This window comes from Palaemon carinicauda, chromosome 8, assembly GCF_036898095.1.
Source record: "Palaemon carinicauda isolate YSFRI2023 chromosome 8, ASM3689809v2, whole genome shotgun sequence".
Classification (NCBI taxonomy): domain Eukaryota; kingdom Metazoa; phylum Arthropoda; class Malacostraca; order Decapoda; family Palaemonidae; genus Palaemon; species Palaemon carinicauda.
Window position 1 is genome coordinate 163,224,160 of NC_090732.1, and position 24,421 is coordinate 163,248,580.

At 40.1% G+C, this 24,421-nt stretch overlaps 1 protein-coding gene across 1 annotated transcript in view; it reads right to left on the minus strand.

Moving 5' to 3' along the window:
- Positions 1-23,118, minus strand: part of LOC137645533 (copper-transporting ATPase 1-like) — a 27,237-nt gene extending 4,119 nt beyond the window's left edge. Inside the window, exons 1-11 of the mRNA XM_068378337.1 lie at positions 22,611-23,118; positions 20,786-20,927; positions 19,786-19,936; positions 19,357-19,602; positions 18,195-18,354; positions 16,974-17,141; positions 14,911-15,071; positions 14,408-14,569; positions 14,190-14,304; positions 13,171-13,304; positions 12,717-12,950 (exon numbers count right to left, since the gene is read on the minus strand). Coding sequence (XP_068234438.1) covers positions 12,717-12,950; positions 13,171-13,304; positions 14,190-14,304; positions 14,408-14,569; positions 14,911-15,071; positions 16,974-17,141; positions 18,195-18,354; positions 19,357-19,602; positions 19,786-19,936; positions 20,786-20,927; positions 22,611-22,977 — 2,040 coding nt within the window. The 5' untranslated portion in view covers positions 22,978-23,118. The remainder of the gene's footprint in view (positions 1-12,716; positions 12,951-13,170; positions 13,305-14,189; positions 14,305-14,407; positions 14,570-14,910; positions 15,072-16,973; positions 17,142-18,194; positions 18,355-19,356; positions 19,603-19,785; positions 19,937-20,785; positions 20,928-22,610) is intronic.
- Positions 23,119-24,421: the final 1,303 nt, after the last annotated feature.

The following is a 24,421-nucleotide window of genomic DNA, read 5'->3' on the forward strand; positions in this document are numbered from 1 at the left end:
CATAGGGGAGGCGACGGCCCCACAGAGAAGCAAGGTCCGCACCTGAGAGACGGTCAGCATGTGAAACTTGTCGCATCAAATGTAAGAATTCAGAAGCGACAGGTCTAGGATTACTCTTCGCTATTCTGAGTCTTTCTTTGGCCCGCTGAACAAGTGATCCTGAAATTACAAACGATTTACTTTCTTTATTGCTTCCTTTTGCAATAAATCGTTTTCATATAAGACTAGCTCTTCCGTTGGATGTTGATGAAAACTGGTTGGTGGAGGGGGCCATTCTATCCAACTCCACCCCAGACTTTTGGAAATTATACTGAAAGCCCAAATGTTGAACGTTCAACGGTTCCGGAAGATGTAAAGTCCTACCCCTACCTGAGAACCCCCAATGATTTGCTGCGGATTTACCTCCCCGGCCTCGAGAGTAGCTGTTGCGAAAAGTTCCTCTCGAGCTAGCGCCTCTGGGGCGCTGGTAACCCTGGAAAGCACCCTGAGTTTCAAAGGTGGGCCTAAGGGCTGGGGAAGTAGCATAGGAGGTAGTTGCTACTTGGGACTGAGGAACCAGCACGTATTGCTGTTGGGGTTGACCCTTCGAAGTGAAAGGTTGACTCCCTTGTGCCACCGGGATGGTTTGAACCACCTGTTGGGACTGCCGGTTTGGAAGGAATGGAAAGATCTCAGACTCTTTCTACCTCGAGATTGGTTGCTGGCCGGTTCGAACTTGTGCTTGGGGACTAAGCCCATCGAACCTTGAGGCTCTGATTGACCCTAGCAGCTCCAGACTGGGGCTTTAATGAGCTTGTTAGGCTCATGTCTGATAGTGGCCTCAGACAAGACATGCCTACAGCAACGACGTCTGGCCGCAAAGAAGTCGTAGGAATCAGACAGTAAGGCTCGAAGTAATGACCCTGTCAAGACCTTAAAAGGTGGTTCTTCTTCATACATTAAAGAGGTCTTTTCTGCCATTATAGCCGAGTTGATAGGTCCACTCAGGCGCATACAGGCTTCGAGCTCGAGGCATATCAGAGATTCCGGAAGCCTGGGTAGCCACTCACTGAACTGAATGGGAGCACAGTCAGCGCTTAATTTACCCAATGTGAAGGTCGCCGGGGCGTTAGCCCAGCAATCGTGATCCCCCAGGGACAGGAGGGAGGTCGGATGCGTTTCCTTCAGCTGCGGTAACGGCTTGTCCTCGTATATTGCCTGCCGAGCAAGGTCCGATATCTTAGTGACACACGGAGTAGGGGTTTACTCCTCCACTAGAAACATCGTGTACGGGCTCTTGTGAGGTGTTAACGTAGTGTTAACACACTCCCACTCGTTTAAGGGCCGGACCCAGGTGGACTGAGCCTGCCCCTTTGGGTACATTTTGGTTTCTTTGGGGACCTTGTCAAACCTTACGAGTGTCTCCTCGGTAAGGCATGCGAAACTAGAGAGAGGGAACTGTAGACCCGGCGGGTAGAATTCAAAATCTTCTACAGTCCGGGTGCCAAACCATTCGATGGTTAACATACCATCTTTGAAGGGAGAGCGCAAGGCCCCCTTCCACGGATTGCTTTCGACGAATTCCGGGAGCCTAGAGGCATCCGGGATGATATATTGTGCTGTTGAGGTAGCCCATAACAAATGAGACCCTGTATGAGGCTATCTGGTTTAGCACTCACTTCCCCCTAATGGGCAATAATTCCATTCAATTGTCAAGTTCACAGAGGCACCAGGAATCTTCCATCCTATAATCGTGGTGACTCGGTATGTGACACGAGGTTTGAGCCAGTGAGCCACAGAGGTCCGTAAATTATATATATATGTATATATATGGATAAATATCAGCACAACATCGTGTTCAAATAGAAATAAATTTCTACCTCATCCCTGGGATCGGTCGCTGGCCTCTTCTAATGAAAGGTCAGGTTGAAACTAACCATGCCACGAGAGGCCATGCATCAATCTTGAAAGGGCTGCCGGATCGAAGGGAGCCTCCGGGGTCGTAGGTTTCAGGCCGGGCTTCGCTCTCGGCCCAAGAGAAGTCTTAACTGGTTTGGTGATTTGGAAGACCTGTGAGTCTTTGCTAGGGCTGGCAGGTAGCTTTAACTTTAGGGACAACGGGACGTGGCCCGACATCAGCCACGTGCTTCCTTGAAAACCCTAAAAGGAAGAGACACAGGATCTCTTTGCCCTGACACTCCAGGCAAACCCGCCAACCCAGATCTAAAGAGTCGCCAAGGTAGAAGTCATGGAAGACTGCGAGCTCCGAAAGAGGGTATATCGTTACTAATGAACAAGGTAACTCCGTTGGGAATGTAAAATAAATAGATCGAGAATAAATGTTTAAATCGATCAATCACAAAGGAAATAAAATGAAAATCCCAAAATAATATATCCGAAGTTATAATTATAGATAGTAACGACAGGGGCACCTACAGTGTCCCATAGTAGGGTAGTAACCCAAAAAGATCCGGGTGTTCCGAATTCTTAAAATAGACCGGTATGAAACCGGGACAAAAGGCTATGAACAAAATTTCGGACCGGTATAATAACCGGGGAGAAAACTTTCATAAATTAACTGACATTGTCAAAATAATTCCATAAAAGGTGAAGATTATCAATGAAATAATATTGTCATAGCGCGAAATATACTATCCCGTCGGTACTGGGAAAGTATAGAATATCATAAAGATACATAAGTATCCCATAGCAGGTCAGTAACCTAAAGAGATCCGGATGCTCCGAATTCTTGAATTAGACCAATATGAAATCGGGACAAAAGACTATGAACAAAGTTCAGACCGGTACAGTAACCGGGGAAAAACTTATCATAAATTAACTGACTTTGTTAAAACAATTCCATAATAAGTTAAGGTTATCAATGAAAAAATATTGTCATAGCGAGAAATATACTATCCCGTTGCTACTTGGAAAGTATAGAATAAAAGAAAGATACGTGAGTGTCCCATAATAGGTTAGTAACATAAAAGGATCCGGGTGTTCCGGGTTCTTAAAGTAGACCGATATGAAACCGGGACAAAAGGCTATGAACAACTCTAGGACCGGTTTAGTAACCGGGGAATAACTTATAAATAAACTGACATTGTTAAAACAATCCCGTAATAAGTTAAGGTTATCAATGAAATAATATTGTCATAGCTTGAAATACACTATCCCGTCGCTACTTGGGAAGTATAGAATAAAATACAGATACGTGAGTATCCCATAATAGGTTAATAACCTAAAAAGATCCGGGTGTTCCGGATTCTTAAAATAGACCGATATGAAATCGGGACAAAAGGCTATGAACAAAATTTCGAACCGGTATAGTAACAGGGGAAATGTTGAAACAATTCCGTAATAAGATAAGATTATCAATGAAATAATATTGTCATAGCGAGGAATATACCATCCCGTCATTACCAGGGAGGTATAAAATAAAACGGGAACAGGGTTGGTAAAGTAAACTTAAAGTAACTTAAAGTAAACTTAAAAGTAACTTAAAGTAAACTTAAAGTAACCTAAGATACATCCTTAAAATACATAAATAGAAAACTCCAGTTATGATCTAAAACTAATGTCTGTAATTGAATAGGGCTCCCGGAGGGAGGATATTAATCAAAACTGTGTCAGTGTCAACAGATCTTGTATTTAAGAGCTCGGAGGCTCCGATGTCTGATGACGGGAGGGTACCACGGGAGAGCGTGGGGGAGCCAATGGAACCCCCACTACCCAACCAGAGGTACCGGGACGAAGGTAATGATTCATGTAGAATATAATATAATGATATTAATAAGTCCTATGCGGACGATAATAGCAGGAGGTACCGTAGGTGGGGACACTCCTAACTTAAGTGCTCATTCTTACAACCATAGCTAAAAGCAAAAGTTACACCAAGGTGCAGTCATACCGACTAATCACGTGTGATAGTCCCCGGTGGTCCCGGCCCTCCCCCTCCCCCGACCGATGGCCAATCGGGGCGATGGGAGGGGAGGAGACGAAACAGCCCGGTATGAATGAATGAGACTAAGTCACACCCCGTGGGTACACTCAGTCCTCAATATGTCGGAACGTTGAGGGAAGACTGAGGAACAAGCATACTTGACCCGTATGTCATAACCAACAACCATCGAGTGAGAGGAAGGGTGTACACTGGAGGAGGGGGGATGGAATAGCCTCCCCAACCTGTGGGGGGGGGGGGGGTATGGTACCGGGGAATCACCAGTGCGTAGTGGTAGACAGGGCTACCAACTGGAGATCCCCTCAACATGACATGAAAATCCCAAAAATATGATCATAACGGAGTAAAGCAATAAATATAATATCAATGCACAAATACATAAAAATAATTAATGAATTAAAAGCGAAATCACGTAAGTAAGGTTAGGCATGCAGAAATAATATGGCGAGAGAGGGACTCGGGCGAGTGGTAACGGAGGAAGCATGACGCCATCAGCAGATGGAAAGCAGGGGTACCAACCTAGTTACTGAAGCGGTAGATCGAACAGTAAAAACAACAAAATACGCGAGTCCCACTCGAACCAAATGTAAAACTAGGTGGAGCGTACGAAATAAAACTAAAATGTTTAATAATAATAAGTGAGATGGTCGTCTTCCTAGAACTAGCGAAACAATCTCAAAGGTGACGCAATCCACCAATATGCACGAATGCAGGCATACCAACATAACCTACTCCTTGATGAAACGCTAACACTGATATCATAGGATAACATAAAATTAATGCTAGATGAAAGCACAAAGACGGTGTACTATATAAATGCAAGGAAAAAACTCCTAAAAGTTCGAACAAATATCAATGACTGACGAACCAACGAGAAAAAAGGGCAGAGCCGAACCACGAACGGCAAGAACGGGGACGCCGTCCACATACAAACACCTCTCCACCAACAAAAACAGAGGTTACACTGCCCAATCTCGCTAACATACATGGATAAAGCACTTAACTTCGATGGGGTATCATGGGAATCGGCCACCGATCACAAAACAATGATAAATCCAAGGCTAAACACGAGAAAAAAACATGTTGGACCTAATAACAACAAGTGCTATAAAGGAGTGTCGTCACTGGCGTGGGTTGGGTTAGTGGTAGTAGTGTTGAACGGCACCTCGCTGTGGCGGGGATTTTGAAGAGGAGATATCTAAATAGTGCGAGACCTCTGGTTGTGAATTATCACGCCCCAGTATTTTATACCGACACCTTATATAGGTGAGCGAGCTGGGTTCAACCTGGCATTCCTATGCTTTTTTTCTCTGGTAATATATAGCAGTTATATTCCTTAGAAATAAGTGCTCTAGGAGTATTTCACTGCGCGGCACAGGTCGGAGCCCAGAAATAAATTTTTGAATATACTTACCCGATAATCATGTAGCTGTCAACTCCGTTGCCCGACAGAATTCTATGGAGGGATACGCCAGCTATCACAATACTAGAAGGGGGTGTACTTACCAGCGCCACCTGTGGCCAGGTACTATAGTACTTCTTGTTGACACCTCCTCAATTTTTCCTCGGTCCACTGGTTCTCTATGGGGAGGAAGGGAGGGTCGATTAAATCATGATTATCGGGTAAGTATATTCAAAAATTTATTTTACTAATAAAAATAACATTTTTCAATATTAAACTTACCCGATAATCATGTAGCTGATTCACACCCAGGGGGGTGGGTGAAAACCAGTGTACAAGATTAAAGGATAGCTAAGTATCCCATATTTCATATAACAGTTATCTCAAATAACAATGAAATAATAAGTACCTGGTAAGGAAGTCGAATTGAACCGTTACTCTGCCTCTTTTTTAAGTTCGTCTTCCTTACTGAGCGCAGCGTTCCTCTTGGAGGCTGAATCAACTCAAAGGTGCTAAAGTATATAGGGCTGCAACCCCTACTAAAGGACCTCTACACAACCTCTAACCCAGGCGCTTCTCAAGAATGAATTGACCACCCGCCAAATCAAAAGGATGCGGAAGGCTTCTTAGCCTATCGTAACAACCATAAAAACAACAATAAAAGCATTCAAGAGAAAGGTTAAAAAAGGTTATGGGATTAAGGGAATGTAGTGGCTGAGCCCTCACCTACTACTGCACTCGCTGCTACGAATGGTCCCAGGGTGTAGCAGTTCTCGTAAAGAGACTGGACATCTTTAAGATAAAATGATGCAAACACTGACTTGCTCCTCCAATAGGTTGCATCCATTATGCTCTGCAGAGAACGGTTTTTATTAAAGGCCATCGAAGTAGCTACGGCTCTTACTTCGTGGGTCCTTACCTTCAGCAATGCAAGGTCTTCCTCCTTTAAGTGAGAATGGGCTTCTCTAATCAGAAGCCTTATATAATACGAAACCCCGTTCTTGGACATGGGCCTCGAAGGTTTCTTGATGGCACACCATAAGGCTTCTGACTGTCCTCGAATAGGTTTAGACCTATTAAGATAATACTTGAGAGCTCTGACAGGGCAAAGAACTCTCTCTAGTTCGTTACCTACCATGTTGGAGAGGCTAGGTATTTCAAACGATCTAGGCCAAGGACGTGAAGGAAGTTCGTTCTTTGCTAGGAATCCGAGCTGAAAAGAACATGTTGCAGATTCGGTCGTGAAACCAATGTTCTTGCTGAAGGCATGAACCTCACTGACTCTCTTAGCTGTTGCAAGGCAGACGAGAAAAAGAGTCTTGAGGGTAAGGTCCTTGAAGGAAGCTGACTGGAGAGGTTCGAACCTAGGTGACATAAGGAACCTTAAGACTACGTCTAGGTTCCAGCCTGGAGTGGATAGACGACGCTCTTTAGACGTCTCAAAAGACTTAAGGATGTCTTGAAGGTCCTTGTTGGAAGAAAGGTCCAAACCTCTGTGGCGGAGAACTGAAGCCAACATACTCCTATACCCTTTAATCGTAGGGGCTGAAAGGGATCTCTCATTCCTAAGATGTAAAAGGAAGTCAGCTATTTGGGTCACAGAGGTATTGGTAGAGGATACTGAATTGGCTCTACACCAGCTCCGGAAGACTTCCCACTTAGATTGGTAGACTCTACGAGTGGAAACCCTTCTTGCTCTGGCAATCGCACTGGCTGCCTCCTTCGAAAAGCCTCTAGCTCTAGCGAATCTTTCGACAGTCTGAAGAGCGTGGAGGTTTGGGTGCAACCTGTCTACGTGAGGTTGACGTAGAAGGTCCACTCTTAGAGGTAGAGTCCTGGGGATGTCGACTAGCCATTGAAGTACCTCTGTGAACCATTCTCTTGCAGGCCAAAGGGGAGCAACCAGCGTCAGCCGTGTCCCTTCGTGCGAGATGAATTTCTGCAGAACTTTGTTTATTATCTTGAACGGTGGGAATGCGTAAAGGTCGAGATGGGACCAGTTCAGTAGAAAAGCATCCACATGAACTGCTGCAGGGTCTGGAACTGGGGAACAGTACAGCGGAAGTCTCTTGGTCATGGAGGTGGCAAACAGATCTATGGTAGGTTGACCCCACAAGGTCCAAAGTCTGTTGCACACACTCTTGTGGAGGGTCCATTCCGTGGGAATGACCTGATTCCTTCTGCTTAGGCGATCTGCTGAGACGTTCATGTTGCCCTGAATGAACCTCGTGACCAAAGTGAGGTTTTGACTTCTTGACCAAATGAGGAGGTCCCTTGCGATCTCGTATAGGCTCCTCGAATGGGTCCCTCCTTGCTTGGAGATGTAAGCCAAGGCTGTGGTGTTGTCTGAGTTCACCTCCACCACTTTGCCTAGCAGGAGGGACTTGAAGTTCAGCAGGGCTAAATGAACTGCTAGTAGCTCCTTGCAGTTGATGTGGAGCGTTCCCTGTTCCTCGTTCCACGTTCCCGAGCATTCCCGTCCGTTCAAGGTCGCACCCCAGCCCGAGTCCGATGCATCTGAGAAGAGATGAAGATTGGGGGTCTGAATAGCCAACGATAGGCCCTCCCTGAGAAGGAGATTGTTCTTCCACCACAAGAGAGTGGTCTTCATTTCTTTGGTGACTGGGATAGAGACTGCTTCGAGAGTCAAACCCTTGTCCCAATGAGCTGCAAGATGGAATTGAAGAGGGCGGAGGTGGAGTCTCCCTAGCTCGACGAACAGGGCCAGTGATGAAAGGGTCCCTGTGAGACTCATCCACTGTCTCACCGAGCAACTGCTCCTCTTCAGCATGCTCATGATGCACTCTAGGGCTTGGCTTATCCTGGGGGCCGATGGAAAAGCCCGAAAATCCTGACTCCGAATCTCCATTCCCAGGTACACAATGGATTGGGAGGGAATGAGCTGAGACTTTTCTATGTTGACTAACAGACCCAGTTCTCTGATTAAGTCCAAAGTCCAGTTGAGACTCTCCAGACAGCGACGACTCGTGGAGGCTCTCAACAGCCAGTCGTCTAAGTAGAGGGAGGCTCTGATGTCCGATAAGTGGAGGAATTTTGCTATATTCCTCATCAGATGCGTGAACACCATAGGAGCTGTGCTTAGGCCAAAACACAGGGCTTGGAATTGGTAGACAACCTTTCCAAAAACGAATCTCAGGAAAGGTTGGGAGTCTGGATGAATAGGAACGTGAAAGTAGGCATCTTTCAAGTCCAACGAGACCATCCAGTCCTCCTGCCTGACCGCTGCTAGGACCGACTTCGTCGTCTCCATCGTGAACGTCTGCTTGGTGACATACGCATTGAGCGCGCTGACGTCCAGCACCGGTCTCCAACCTCCTGTCTTCTTGGCCACCAGAAAGAGACGGTTGTAGAAGCCCGGGGATTGATGGTCCCGGACTATAACCACTGCCTTCTTCTGCACAAGTAGCGACACCTCCTGGTGCAACGCTAGCCTCTTGTCCTCTTCTTTGTAGTTGGGAGAGAGGTTGATGGGAGATGTGGTCAGAGGGGGTTTGAGGCAGAATGGAATCCTGTAACCCTCCCTCAGCCAACTGACAGACTGGGCGTCTGCACCTCTCTTTTCCCAGGCTTGCCAGAAGCTCTTGAGTCTGGCTCCTACTGCTGTCTGGAGATGCGGAGAGTCAGTTTTTTCCTTTAGAGGCCTTGGAACCCTTCCTAGACTTGCTCCTGGAAGAGTCTGGACGGGAGCTTCCTCGGCTGGGGGCTCTACCACGAAAGGGCGGTATGAACCTCGTAGCAGGAGTATCAGCCACTGGGGTGCGATAAGTCCTGGGGACTGAGGTAGCAACCTTAGTCTTACGAGCCGATGAGGCTACAAGATCATGTGTGTCCTTTTGTATCAGGGCAGCAGACAAGTCCTTAACCAGCTCTTCGGGGAAGAGGAACTTCGAGAGCGGAGCGAAAAGGAGTTGTGACCTTTGACAAGGTGTAATGCTGGAGGAAAGGAAGGTACAAAGCTGTTCCCTTTTCTTAAGAACCCCTGATACAAACATCGACGCAAGCTCGCCAGATCCATCTCTAATGGCCTTATCCATGCAGGACATTAATAGCATGGCAGAATCCTTGTCCGCAGGGGAGGTCTTCTTGCTGAGGGCCCCCAGGCACCAGTCTAGGAAGTTGAACATCTCAAATGCTCTAAAAACACCCTTCAGGAAGTGATCAAGGTCTGAGAAGGTCCAGCAAACCTTAGAGCGCCTCATTGCAGTTCTACGAGGCGAGTCTACCAGACTTGAGAAGTCAGCCTGGGCAGAGGCAGGTACTCCCAAGCCTGGTTCCTCTCCTGTGGCATACCAAACGCCCGCTTTAGAAGTGAGCTTAGTCGGAGGAAACATGAACGAAGTCTTGCCAAGGTGTTGCTTAGTCTGCAACCACTCCCCTAAGATCCTTAACGCTCTCTTAGAGGACCTTGCTAAGACTAGCTTAGTATAGGAAGACTTAGCTGGCTGCATGCCCAGCGAAAACTCAGATGGTGGAGAGCGGGGAATAGCAGAGACAAAGTGGTCTGGGTATACCTCCCTAAACAGAGCCAAGACCTTACGAAAGTCAATAGAAGGCGGAGAAGGCTTGGATTCATCCACGTCTGATGAGGGATCCAGGTGTGCCGCCTCATCATCAGACGCCTCATCACCAGAGTGAAGCGAAGAGATCGGAAAGGTATGCTGAACAGCAGAGTCAGAACGAGCTGGAACAACAATATTAGTGGTTTCCTCTTCAAGAATCTGTTGAGGGAACACCTGAGTCTCAGACTGCAAAGGCTGAACAAAAGAAGCAGAAGGTAGGCGCATGGGTGGAGGAGGCTGACTCCTGGCATGAGTGGCTGAACTCAAGGATTGCGCTTGCTGAGTGGATGGCGGAAGCGGAGTAGCAAGTTCCTGTTCCTGCGGTGTGAGCGTAGAGCGATGAGGTAGAGGCTGCGCAGAACGTAGTAAATGTCTCGCAAGCTGAGGCTCCTGAGGCGCAAGGCTAAGGTGTTGTGGTGCTTGCCTTGCGGAGGGTTGAGCTCGCTGCAGCGAGAGCTGAGGAGACTGACTCATGGAAGGGAGAGGTTGTTGTACCTCAACCGAGTGTTGCATCACTGGTGGAGCAGCAAGTGGAAGCGGAGGAAGAGAGGTATAAGCCTCCTGATCCCATTGCTGAGGTTCCCTTAAGGAAGGCGGAGACTGTACACCACTGGGAACAGTAAACTCAGAACGTGGCTCAACATCGTACGCCTGGCAGGCGGTACTGCGGTCAGGCGGAGCGAGCGCAGGCGGAGCGAGTGCAGGCGGAGGCGGAGGCGCAACCTTCTCAGCCTGACACTCACGCATCAAGACCGAAAGCTGTGCCTGCATGGACTGCAGTAGAGACAACTTGGGGTCGGCAGACACTACGGTCTGCTGAGGTAAAGCCTTAACAGCAGAGATCTGTTGCGGCAGAACCTTACTCCTCTTGGGCGGAGTGCAGTCGACTGATGACTGCGGCGAGTCAGAGCTGAGCCAATGACTGCAGCCCGGTTGAACACTCGCGGACTGGACTCTGCGTTTGAGTGGTCTAGAGACCTGAGTCCAGCGTTTCTTCCCTGACAATAGATCAGCGGACGAGTAAAAGACGGGCTCAATCGTCTGCAGGTGGGAGTGACGGTCTCTGGAAGACACGCCCGCAACCACCGAGGATACTTCTGTGCGCCGATCAAGGCCTGCCGAACCCTTTTGCCCTTCGACATTGCTTCTCCCCTGGGCTTGGGAGCTTGCAAGAGGTCCCGGACTGGGAGGACGACTGGCACGCACAGAAGTATCCTCACGCACCACACTGACACTGACACTAGCACTTGGCACTGCACTGACACTAGCACTCGTCACAGCACTGGCACTAATTCCACCCACTGCACTCTTGACCTTAAGTTCCTTGACTTCGGCCATAAGAGACTTATGATCACTTACCACTGACTCTACTTTATCGCCTAAGGCCTGAATAGCACGCAACACAACAGACATATCAGGCTGAGGGCAAATAGTAGGTTCGGGGGTAGCCACTACAGGGGTAGGAAAAGGTAGGGGATCATGAGGTGAGGAAAAAAGTGAAGAGTGAGAAGAACTCCTCCTAACTCTGCCTCTCTCTAACTTAGTTGAATATTTCAAAAGACGGACAAAATCAAGTTCCGAAAGTCCGGCGCATTCCTCACATCGATTTTCTAACTGACAGGGCCTATCCCTACAGTCAGAACAAGCGGTGTGAGGATCTACCGAGGCCTTCGGAATACGCCTATTACAAGACCTACATCGCCTATGGGTGGGGGCTTGCGAAATGTCAGACATCTTGAATCCAAAGAGTTAGCCAAGTGGGGTTCCAAAATCAAGCAAATGATCGTTAACCGTTAATCAGGACTATATAAAAGCTATCTAAGCTAATATAAGAAGGTTTCCAGTAAAGCGACAGCCGAAATCAAAGAGAAATACTTCACCAAAAGTCGTGAAAATACTCCAAGAACATAAGCGTATCCCAGAACGTCTTGCCGGAAGCACGACAGAGGAAAAATTGAGGTGTCAACAAGAAGTACTATAGTACCTGGCCACAGGTGGCGCTGGTAAGTACACCCCCTTCTAGTATTGTGATAGCTGGCGTATCCCTCCATAGAATTCTGTCGGGCAACGGAGTTGACAGCTACATGATTATCGGGTAAGTTTAATATTGAAAAATTAACATTAATGTAAATTTTTGCAAATCAGACAAAATATTATGTAGCAGGATTAAAATGGCTCAAATACTTAATATTGGAGATGTAACTGATTTTCATTCATTAACTGCAAATTTAACAGCGACACACAATGTCTGCATTACTGATAAATAGTCTGTAAAGCAGTACTTTACAATAGGTAGTATTAATATTATCCTGACTAGAATAGTGAAAAATTATGGCATAATGGTGAAAAAAAGGAGAAAACTATGTCTTCTCTGCTTTGCATAGAAAAAGGTGTAAGAAAAGCATTATATGTGGGCACCTGTAACTTTTGACTGGTAAAACTTAGTGAAAGTATAATTTTGTTACATTCTGTTCACAGAAGTAAGGCAATTTGTGATGAATGACATTTTAATTTACATGCTTAATTTGATTTCTTCCCTAAATTTCTTTTTATATAATACACCACTCCCCATTGCCCAGTAACATTAAAATTTTTATATAAAAGTGCAGACTCATAAACTATAAAATACCTGAAGAGATGACATCCCTGTGTAAAGGGGAAACCAAAAATGCCTTGCAGTAACAAGGCACTGCATCAGTGAAAAACATCTCCTATTAAAAGGGTGAATGAAAATGCCACTACCAATATCTCACGATACTCTATGATTAAATTATTTAAAAAGAAATCTTCTCACCTTTGCAATGTGCTCCAACCAACGCCCTAGTGACACAAACACCAGAAGCATAGGCGGTGTATCAAAGAATGTCATGGGGCTGGCAGTCTGTTGTAGTACCATAGCAGCTATCACTACACCCAAAGAATATATATAAGATATTGTAGTTGCTAACATAATCAATACATCCATATTTGCTGTTCTATGCTGTAGTGCCTTGAAGGCTTGTACATAGAAGTGCCTTCCCCCAATAAACTGAAAAGGGCAAAATAAAAGAAGTTTTAAATGTTTGATAAAATAAAAATGTATGCAAAGGGTAACAATAATGTCAGTAAAAATCAAAACATCTAATAACTACTACAATTGAAACCAAATTTTACAAAATAATGGCTTTACCCAACATTTATAACCATCGTTATCACATTACTATAGAAGTAAAACAATCATAAAAAATTGCCATATATAAAATATTTACCTGAACTGGAGTGGCAAGAAGGAAAAGGAGGAGGTTTTCCAAAGATAGACCAGGAAAGACACAACACATCTGTTCATGACTCATGTGTTTCATCATGGCCATGAAATAAATCATCACCATCATTGCTGGGACACCTGTTAGAGAAAATTTCATTTTCATATTAAAAAAGAATATTTAAAACCGAAAACATAATATAACAAAGCTTTTTTATTTTCAAAAGCCCATCAATCATAGCTATTCCCCCCTTTCTAGATTCAAATATCCCAACATAAAAGTCGGAGCTAGTAGAGCTTGCATCCTAGTATGCTTTTAAGAATATAATATGCATTCTACCATAATATAAAAGTAACTTGTATCCTACCAAACTTCAAGACAGAAAAAACGAAAAAATATGGAGTGACGAAAGTTAAAAAAATGAAAACGTTAAATCTTTTATTCCCAATCTTGATATTAATAAGTAGCACCATCCTTCAGTTAGTTTTTTATGCATATAAAAAACTCTAGCTTACCTATTGCTAATTTTAGGCAATTAAAAATCTTGTAATCTGCACCCATATCCTCTCATCTCTTACATCTATGCACACTATGAGCTAAAATTATCATACTGTGACAAGATCAGTTATATAATCTAAACAACACATAGATACGTAGTAAATATATCAAATCAAGTGGAGTGGTGGGGACACAACTATACTGTAACACAATAACAATGACATTCATATAGAAAACTGTAATTTCCTGAAATAAGAAATCCCACATCATCATAATTTTCCATCAGACATTGCAGCAGGAATTAAGATGAACTGAAATTTATTAAATTTCATGAGCTTAAATCCTCTTAATACAGCATTGCAAGAGATATAAATATAAATTCTAAACCTTGCACTCTTTTCAAAAATTCTTTTGAATAAAAGGGAAATTTTTAGTAAAACAAAATACTTTCTCAATTCACTGCTGAGTCTTACCACCAATCTCAAAAGGAATACTTAGAGCAATTCTTAAGGTTAAAAAACACTTACCAAATATGAGTGATACTATGAATGAATTTCTCCATTTTCTTATTTCCTTCCTATGGTCTAAATAGTTGCCTCTACCGACTCCACTATTGTACAAGGAAGCACTGAACCCAAGCCCCTGAAATGAACAGATTTCATAAATAAATATTCTATATAGGACCATTTGTGCATTTGGATACATACATTTATAATTCAAGCAATAAGTACTTCAACCAACTTACATCAATGCAATCAATAATGTCTCGGGGTCCAGTAATAGCAGGATCAAAAGTAAATTTACCACGTTCCGTGGCTAGGGCTACGACAGCAGTCTTCACTCCTTTAACTTTCAACACATTGGACTCAATTGCATGGACACACGAGGCACAAGTCATACCCGATATCTGAAATAAAATATTGCTTGACATTTTACAATCGGTAGAATAAAAAAAATGTAAAAAACATCATGAACATATTCTCATTGGATCTTTTTCCTTAAGGGGATAAACTTTATCTACATAAGCAATTAAAATACAAAAGTTATGATAAGAATAATTAATCATCATCCTTTCATTTAATGTTATAGTGCACTCTGAATTCTTATTGGAAAAAAATGGATCAAGCCTTAAAATAATTTATTGCTCTTTCAAAAATCTCATTCAAGTTAAGTCTAATACAGTATCAACAAGACAAATTCTTCAAAATATAACCTCAAAACATGGGAATACAAGGTGTACAAACATACCTCAAGGTCTACTTCACCCTGATTTGATTCTTCCTCTAATACAGTGGTGGGGAAGCCCAGCTCTGTTATGCTATTAGCTACTTCTTGGGGCAATATTAGCGAACCATCATATCGAACCTCTGCCTTAGCTGCCATAAGAGCTACAAGAATACTATGAACCCCTGCAAAAAATCATGAAAAAACAATTAAGTTCTCATCCTATCTATGATGAATTTTTAGGTTCTACATCATTGTAAGAAGAGTTCAATTAAAAAATAAAGCTAAATCCCATATATTTAAAGTAACAAGGTGTCAGTAGTTATTGGTGGGAGGTGGGAAAATCCCGCCCTCTCTGCCAGTACACTGAATAGCCTTTAATTTTCACCTAGGGCTTGTAGAGTGGTTAAGGCGGGAGTGCAACTTGAAGCAATCAGGTTTGTATTGTTATGAAAAACACAAAGTACAATAATCTCCACCATATCCCGATAAGCCTATTGCTCCCTCGGTACACCTCGGATTCATGAATATAAGTAAATCTATATTGATTTCTGATGGCAGATAAATTTTTTTTTCAGATGTTAATCTTTTTTAAGTAATAGTTGGAACTAAAAATTAATAAAGAAAATTACAATACTGTAAAAAATAAAAATACAGAAATTCTGTTCAGTTGCAAAAATGCAATGTACAGTAAGTATACAGTTTGTTGAGTTTGTTGGGAAGAAGAAAGTGAGTAATGTGCCGTAGATGACAACGAATCAAGCATCCGTATTGAAAACGAAACTCGGGTAGCGTGAGAAGAGTAGCCTAGCTTGCCTAGATGATTTTGTACAAGGCACAATATTGGCCAGTAGAGAAGACACAACCAATCAGAAAGCGCTAATCAGTATCTTGGTCGCTGATTGGGTGCTGGACCACAGGATAACACTCAAGTACTCTACTCTATCCAGTTTGCTTTACTCATAAATACGCGACTTCCCTCTGCCTCTTTATCCATATTGTGTAGTACATTCGAGCATTTTTTTATGAGATTTTGAATTGCTTTCAAGCTCTACGATGCCAGCTAAATGTCCTGCACCTTCTAAGGTTTCTGGCAGTGACCATAATCATCTGAGGAAGATACTTACTATAGCAGAGAACATGAAACTCCTTGACATACCTAAATAAGGAATAAACTATGCGGATGAAGGTCTCCATTATGGAATTAACGAATGTATCATTCGCTATATCAATAAGGACAAAAAGAACAAGGGCGACAGCAAATATCACTTTTAATAAGACAGCAAAAAGGGTAGTAACTTCTGCAATAAAGCCACTGTAAGGATGGAGTTATAATGTATTCTTTTAGGGCAAGGAGGTAATTTTAAGAGATGATCAGATATCAGGAAAATTAAGTTATCTAGCAATCCTTTGGTCCTATGGTGCTGGATACAAGGGAGTTTACTGTAAATTTTCTTCATGAAAATTGTAATAAACTCACAAGTAAATTATATCCCACTTTGTGAATAATGCATAATTAACCAAAGTGAAAATAATATTAAAAACAAGTTTTAGGATTGTATATAGAATAGTCTTAAGTTTTAGGGATTAAACTTTTAATAACATGCAAAGAGAGAGAGAGAGAGAGAGAGAGAGAGAGAGAGAGAGAGAGAGAGAGAGAGAGACAGAGACGAGAGAGAGAGAGAGAGAGAGAGAGAGAGAGAGAGAGAGAGAGAGAGAGAGAGAGAGAGAGAGAGAGAGAGAGACCTGATGATGTCCTCCTAAAGTTTATTATGGATGTAATTCATGATCAATTTTCAAAATTTCTTTTTAATTACTATTATTATTATTACTAGCCAAGCTACAACCATAGTTGAAAAAACAAGATGCTTTAAGCCCAAGGGCTCCAACAGGGAAAAATAGCCCAGTGAGGAAAGGAAATAAGGAAATAAATAAATGATGAGAGCAAATTAACAATAATTCATTCTACAAACAGTATCAATGTCAAATCAGTGTCTGAGATTGAGTTGCAACCAACACATCTTCTAATGATCAAAATCCTAAGACTACAATTAAAAAGCACATTTAAATAATGTTAATATAATTACCCCTAACTTTCATGGCATGCTTTTCAATAGCAGCGACACAGGATGCACAGGTCATGCCATTGATCCTTAGGAAGCACTTCTCTAAATCTCCATCGTCTCCTTCAAAGGCTGCGTTGCTCTTATAAACACTGTTCACACTTCCTTCTTTACTTGATTTTGTAGATTTAACTGTTTAAAGCAATGAAAAGTTGGAGCATTAAGACAGAAGATGACATACTTTACAATAAAAATATCAAGGCCTTTTTATTGTGCAGTATTCTTTTATAGCTTATAAAGGTTATTGTACTGTTTAAAAAATATCTGAAATACAAACCAGGTTTTAGTACGTCAATTAAATTATTGTATTAATTAATATCAAAAGCAGATGTAGAAAAGTTTATTAATCATCATTAGCAAATTGCACGAGTAATAAACAATCCAAAATTGGCCAAATGTTTCCCAGTTATTCAACTTACAATAAGCCAAATCAAATTAATCAAGGACAATTTACATAAGTAAACCACAATTTCCTAAATATCAAACATAATGTATGAAAATTTCTTGAGGAGTTATTTTAATAACATCGTCTGCACCTAATCATGGGAAACAAGCATTGTGACAGGAATTTTCAGCTAAACCTGCAACCTTGACTCGACCAACAAAATTTGATTTACTAAAATGAAGATATACTTTCATGCTACCTACTTCAGTAATGGTAATGAAATATGATTACATGGGTTAAATTAATGTAAGTACCATACAATCATCAAGAATTGTATTTTGTCCATGCTTTAGAATAATAACTGTCTGAAGCAAAGAAATAAAATAAAAATGTCAATACAACTTAATTTTCAAAGCAAACACAAATTGATATTATACAAAAAACTTGTAAAATCTTCTAACCCATTACACAATTGATCAATAAGTTGAAAAGGTATACTGAAAACCATTTCATTTTCAATAGAACACAATTCAAATAATTCCAAAACAGGTGAATAGGAATTTTTGCAATGTAAAATATTAGTTTATCATTACGCCACCAATCTATGAAGGTAAATTACTTAATTTTCCATCTTTAAAGAAAATTAAACAACAATAACATTCAAAGACCACAGCTCGTGATTTTCCTCAAAATATTCTTAAGCCTCAAAATAACAAGAATGGTTCTTTAATTTGTATCAAATAAATATCCTCACTTGACACACTTCCACTGACACAAACCTCAATTGTGTTTAAACTTACCCTTGCTACTAGTGTAAGACCCTGATGGGGAGTCTTCAACAGAATCAGATCTTTTGACAGAAGCCTCAAAACCCATGTCATCGATCATATCTGCTATTTCCGCCGCTGACAAAACTGAAGGGTCGTATTCAACTGTCCCTTCCTCTGTTTCTAAATCAACCTAAAATTAAAAGGATATATTTCTTCATACTTAAGGCCAGTTGTTGATAAATGATTCTCTATTTTTCACTTAGAAATAGCTTCATATTCTGAAGACACCCAAGCATTACTTAACATATCAAATGATAAAAGAAGCAGAATTTTCATGCAAGAGGAAAAAATACCCAAAAAGTACTGCCCTTCCTGGGTCATTTAAAGACTTCAGAGGGCTTTCCGCAGCTTTGCCGGGGTATTCCCTTTTTGTCCCTTAAGTAATTTTCTTAATGGAGCTAAAGGTTCTCTAATGCAACCCATTGTCCCCCCAGATTGCTTAGCTTTCTGTATGTCACTTTTCATTGTTCCTTTTATTCTCTTCTCAATAGCTATTGAAATATTTTGGTGGTACCTCGCTGCAAATTCTATTTCATCTTTAAGAACAAATATAAAAGACAGAAGCACAGAAATACCCAAAAACATGACCACTTTAAATCTTAGGATTTCTATCATACCAATAATATTGCAGTTGCAGATAACGGATATAACATGAGGATATTAAAATTATTCTAGCAAGTAAATGATCATCAATAAAAAAAACTCTGCTTCTGTCCACAAAAATTAAACTCTAAAACTATAATTCTTTAAAGACTATTAACAAGCAACACATTTACATTCTTTTTAATAAGACAGTTCACAGACTACCAACAAATTCAGTAAATGCAGATTGCAGACCATTAAAACCAATAATAGGTTACCATTTACAAGAATTATAAAATAATCTTACCATTAATAAGTCTAGCAAAATCTAATAATAACAACACATACAATGCATCTCATTTATTCTCCTTATTCATAATGTTATTTTTCCTTATCTTAATTGCAACAAAAAAGAAACCCGAGATTATCCAATCATCAACCTTACTTTTATTCAGGCCAATCAGGAAACAAACCTCCAAATCGCTCTGTTTTCCACAAGGTTTTAAGTCATGCATCAAAAGGAAAAACCTACGGCAGCGGAGTAACTTACTTTTATATCTGCAATGCCAGGTTTTTCCCCAATTGTGCTTTGGATGTTTCGAACACACGAATTACAGGTCATACCCTTTATTGATATAACGCATGTTCTAGGATTTCCGAGCTGGGCGTTATCCTGACATTCGCCGTCCAAAACCGTTGCCTCGAAACCCATGTCATCTATGAGATCCCTTATAGTGGCTGGGTTTGTTATTTTCTTATCATATGTTATAGTTCCTTTCTCATCTTTTAGACTCACCTAAAAAAGAAACATGAATGTAATCAATATTATAAGATCTTTTCAATTACTGTAAAGGTAAGACACTATATGTGTAGAAAGTAATAAATACTAAGAGAAAAAATAAAAATATTCAGAATCAACCCAAAAATTTGAGCATAAAAATGGAGAAAAGTTCAGTTATTCTTGGCTCATATCACTCACCTTAATGGACAGAATACCAGGCTTTGACCCTACAGTTCCTTCTATGTTCTTAACGCACGACATGCAAGTCATACCCTTAATACCTATTATCACAGTCGCTGTATCACTTTCCAATAGGGACGCTTCAAAACCCATATCATCTATAGTGGACCTGAAAATAAAATGGGTGCAGTTTTATAAAGGTTCAACATATAATCTACCTCAGTTAAGATTCTTAACATGACAATAACATATTTAATACAGTTTTATGTTCAACATTTATAATTAAAATACAGTACAAGCATTAATAACTGGTAAAGATACAGAAATGGCTTTATTAATCATATCTATACATAATGTCATATTTATAATAATAACATTGATGACTTATGTGTCACTTCTGAAATGGAAAAGTGAATTTACCTGAAAGTGTGAAATAATATACAAATGCTGTTATATCAATGTTACATGAAGGAAATTTTTCTCTTTGAGATAAATACAAAGGAAGTGGAAATATTCAGTGAAAAAAGTTTGTAACAAGAAAACAAAAACAGTATACAGTATAAGATAATAATAAAGGGATAACATGCATTCTATAACTGATTTTCAACAAACTACTGCACGTCCTGGCAAAATCATTTGAACTAAGTTTAAAGGTTTGAAGGCTGCTCATGAATGGCAGAGGCAAGGGAGACTAACATTGCCTTATCAAGCACGACAATCCCCTAGAGACTGACTATATATCATATGATCAGCACTCAAGCCCCCTCTCCACCCAAGCTAGGACCGGGGAGGGCCAGGCAATGGCTGCTGATGACAACAGATAGACCTATAGGCTCCCCCAAACGGCCCAACCTCAGCTCACAAGAATGGTAAGGTAGCAGACACTAATGGCACTAACGAGACTTAGCGGGACTCGAACCCCCGACTAGCAAACACCAGGCAGAGACCTTTGGTTGCTGGTATTTTAACAATATGGCTGACAAAATCTGACAAAGAATGGTTGTAAATTCACACTGACCTGACCATTTCTGCCGAGATCTGTGTAGGGTCAATGATAAGTGTTGCCATTTCGTCTGCTAACGACACTTTGATTGAGCGAACGCCTTCCTGCTTTCCAACATTCCCCTCGATGTTGTTAACGCATGAATTACAAGTCATACCTGGTTAAATGAGTAAGCAAAAATTACAGTTTTAATATGAATATTCTAATTATTCAATATGTATTCTTACAGGTCTTATTTTCAATGTTTCATGATGAAATTATTGCACATAGGCCAATAGCAACATAAAAAATCATATACTGTACAATACAAATTAAAATCTGAATGAAATGTTTGTAACCAGAGACAAATACAGAAGCTGGATACAGTACACTAAATCAAAGCCCCCATACGTCAAATAAACATAAATAAATTTGCATCATTATTGGTTACATACAACTTGCAAAGCAAAAAAAGTACCCTTTATTTAACTGCAATCAGAAATACAGTAGTACCTGAACTTAAGAATAGTTTTATGAAAACCCCAGAATCCACAAATTTGGATCTATGACCTAATACTTATAGAAACACAAACAAGTTAATAAGCAAAAACCTATGTAGGCCTAAAGCAAAGCTAAACAGGTAAGCATTCAAATTACAAAGGCAAATCACATTGAAGCTTACCATATTATGGCTAAACCTTAAGGACAGTAAATAACAAAACATGTACTGTATCCCAACTTTTAAAGGACAATATTTATAATACACTTAAGCTAACCTACGACATGCAAACATAAAATTTAAGAATGGTTCAATAAGTAGGATGTGGCCAATATTCTTATCCAATGTATTAGGTCAACTAAAATAAATTGCAGTAGTTAAAAAAATATGTATTAGGCCTACTAGAATAAATTGCAGTAGTTAAAAAAAAACTTTTATAAGAAATCGTGTCTATTCATAAGTATTATATTATTAAGAGTGGATTTTTAAGTTGCAGTGAATACAGTCTTCTAGCCAATTTTGGTTAAAAATCCCACCCAGAAGGGGAAATTTTACCTTGCATATCATTTTTTATCATTATTATGCATTATGATTTCGTAAAGGAGAAAACCAAATCTGAGATAGATTCAGTACAATTTAAATGTGTATCAGATGTAGGATTTATAGACCTGGTATGGAGTGTTAAGAACTATGGATGAAAAAAAAATGACATGTTCTGCAGGCCTTGTATACGAGAACAATCACATCTCAAAATTCTAATAATTAGAAACCAGTAACAGACAGTAGAAGTCGTGCATGCACAATAATAGGTCCCAATGAGGCCTAAAATGACAATACACAAAAAGTCCTCAACTTACAAACTTAATAGGTTCCAAGAAACTTTTTATAGGTCAAATTGTTCGTAATTCGAGTTCTGCTAAATTTGACATAGGATTGGCTTCACCAAACTCACATGTCTAAGATGTTTCATATTGTAAATATTGTCTTTCTTACAGCATCAAATCATATACTATACTCAATTTTTTTTAATGAGGCGCATTTGCACTGACTCGCAGCGGTGCCCTTTTGGCTCGTTAAAGTTTCCTGATCGCTGATTGGTTAGAATTATCTTGTCCAACCAATCAGCGATCAGGAAACTTTTCCGAGCTAAAAGAGCACCCCTGCGAGTCGGGGCAAATCTGCCTTACTAAAAAGAATTGACTGTAGTTTTATTTTTGTATTAAATTATGAACTTTTGATACAATATCTGAGATCTTTGATTTTAGCTGGATTTATGTTCGTATCTCCGAATGTTTGTAAGTTAAGGATCCCTTGCATTTTAAGTATTATGAACAACTACAGTACATTACAAAGTGTTTTTACCTTTAACAGATATCTGAATGAGAAGATCGCTACACACACAATTAACGGGCTCACCCAGTAAGTTAGCCACCTTTACATCTGCCGATGCTCCCCCCAAGAGCAAGAGGTTCTCTTCTTCGCTAATAGGCACGGCACAGTCGTTCTTCTTAGTTGTAACGTGCTTTGCATCGAACCCCATATCGTCTATTCTGCTGGCTAACACTGAACCCGATATAAGCTGAGAATCGTGTATTACAGTGCCTTCTTTTGCCTCAAGATTCACTTTGACCGAGTGCACCCCGCCCAGCACACTCACGACGCTTTCGATGTTCCGAACACATGACTGGCAAGTCATGCCTTCAATGCTTATAATAGAAGTAGATGTCATTTTGACTAGTTTTACTTTTGATTGAAATATAGGGTAAATTAAGTAATCAAAGTTCAATGTTCACTAGTACCACTTGATGTCATTCAATTTTCTCCATTATAACCCTGACGACTTCTTGAAAGATGATTTGCTCTAAGAACTCTGAAAAAGAATATAAAAAGTTGACATAAGTGCCTAGTACATTATGCAGCAAAACTAGTGCTTTTTGTAGGCTACTGCACTAGCATTGTTCTCAAGTTGCCATTTGTATTAAATATTAGATACTTAACTTTCTAAACACACCTAGGCTATGTATGAGGAAAATTAGGACAATCGTTACATTGAATCTTATCACCGAAAGTTATTAAATCGTGAAAAACAAAAACATTTCATGCTAAAATAATATTTCAGAAAAAAAAATATCATTACTGTGGCACGTGAGCCGTGGAACAGTCGGTCTACATACAGTGAAACAGGCCATCACGAGAGAATGAAAAATATAAGTTAAAACAGAGCATAGCCTAATGATGCAAATTGATACATTTGGGATATGAATTCAAAGTTATTACTCCTTTTTGCTTTTGTAGTTTTGTTTATGAAGCAAATGTTATTTAGGATCATGATTTTAATACTTCTGATAAATCATTACAAGTCATAGCCAAGGTTATAGCCACTAGCCAAAGCACATAAGTCTAGACCCGAAGGGGTTTCGTCAGTTAGAAAAAAAAAGTAAATGTGGGAGGTGTAGAGTTACCTTTGCTATTATAAATATAATTAATTCTACCTTATACTGTAGTTATTTTGCTTTTACTTTAGACTATAATTGGGTTGGACATTGTGTGCAGATTCTATAGAATGACAGCAACAGTGTATTTTGAATAATAATAATAATAATAATATAAATAATAATATTAATATAAATAATAACAATAATATAAATAATAACAATAATATAAATAATAATAATAATAAAAATAATAATAATAATAAAATAAAATAATAATAATATAGCTCTGGAATTGAGGCTTATACTATTGGCTTTATAACTTAGGTTCAGAGAGAGAGAGAGAGAGAGAGAGAGAGAGAGAGAGAGAGAGAGAACTAACAATGGCCCAAGAATAAAATGATGAGATTTCAAATAATATTTCCTCTGATGCAACTTATCAATGTAACACCCGCGAAGCCACCTTACCTCCAATTAACTTTTTCAATTTAGAATTTCTCTATTTTGTGACTATTCGATAAAACCAAATCTATAATTATGATTGTTTTTCATCCCATTTAAGAATTTCATTGTTAAAATCTTCGTTTTAATATGAAAATATAAGACTTTAATTAAAATTAACTGGTTTTATGTTGAAATATACATGTTGAAATATACATAATTATATCAATGATTGAATATATAAATTTATAAATAAGTAAACTAAACCAAACAAAAAAAATAATAAATAAATAAATAAAC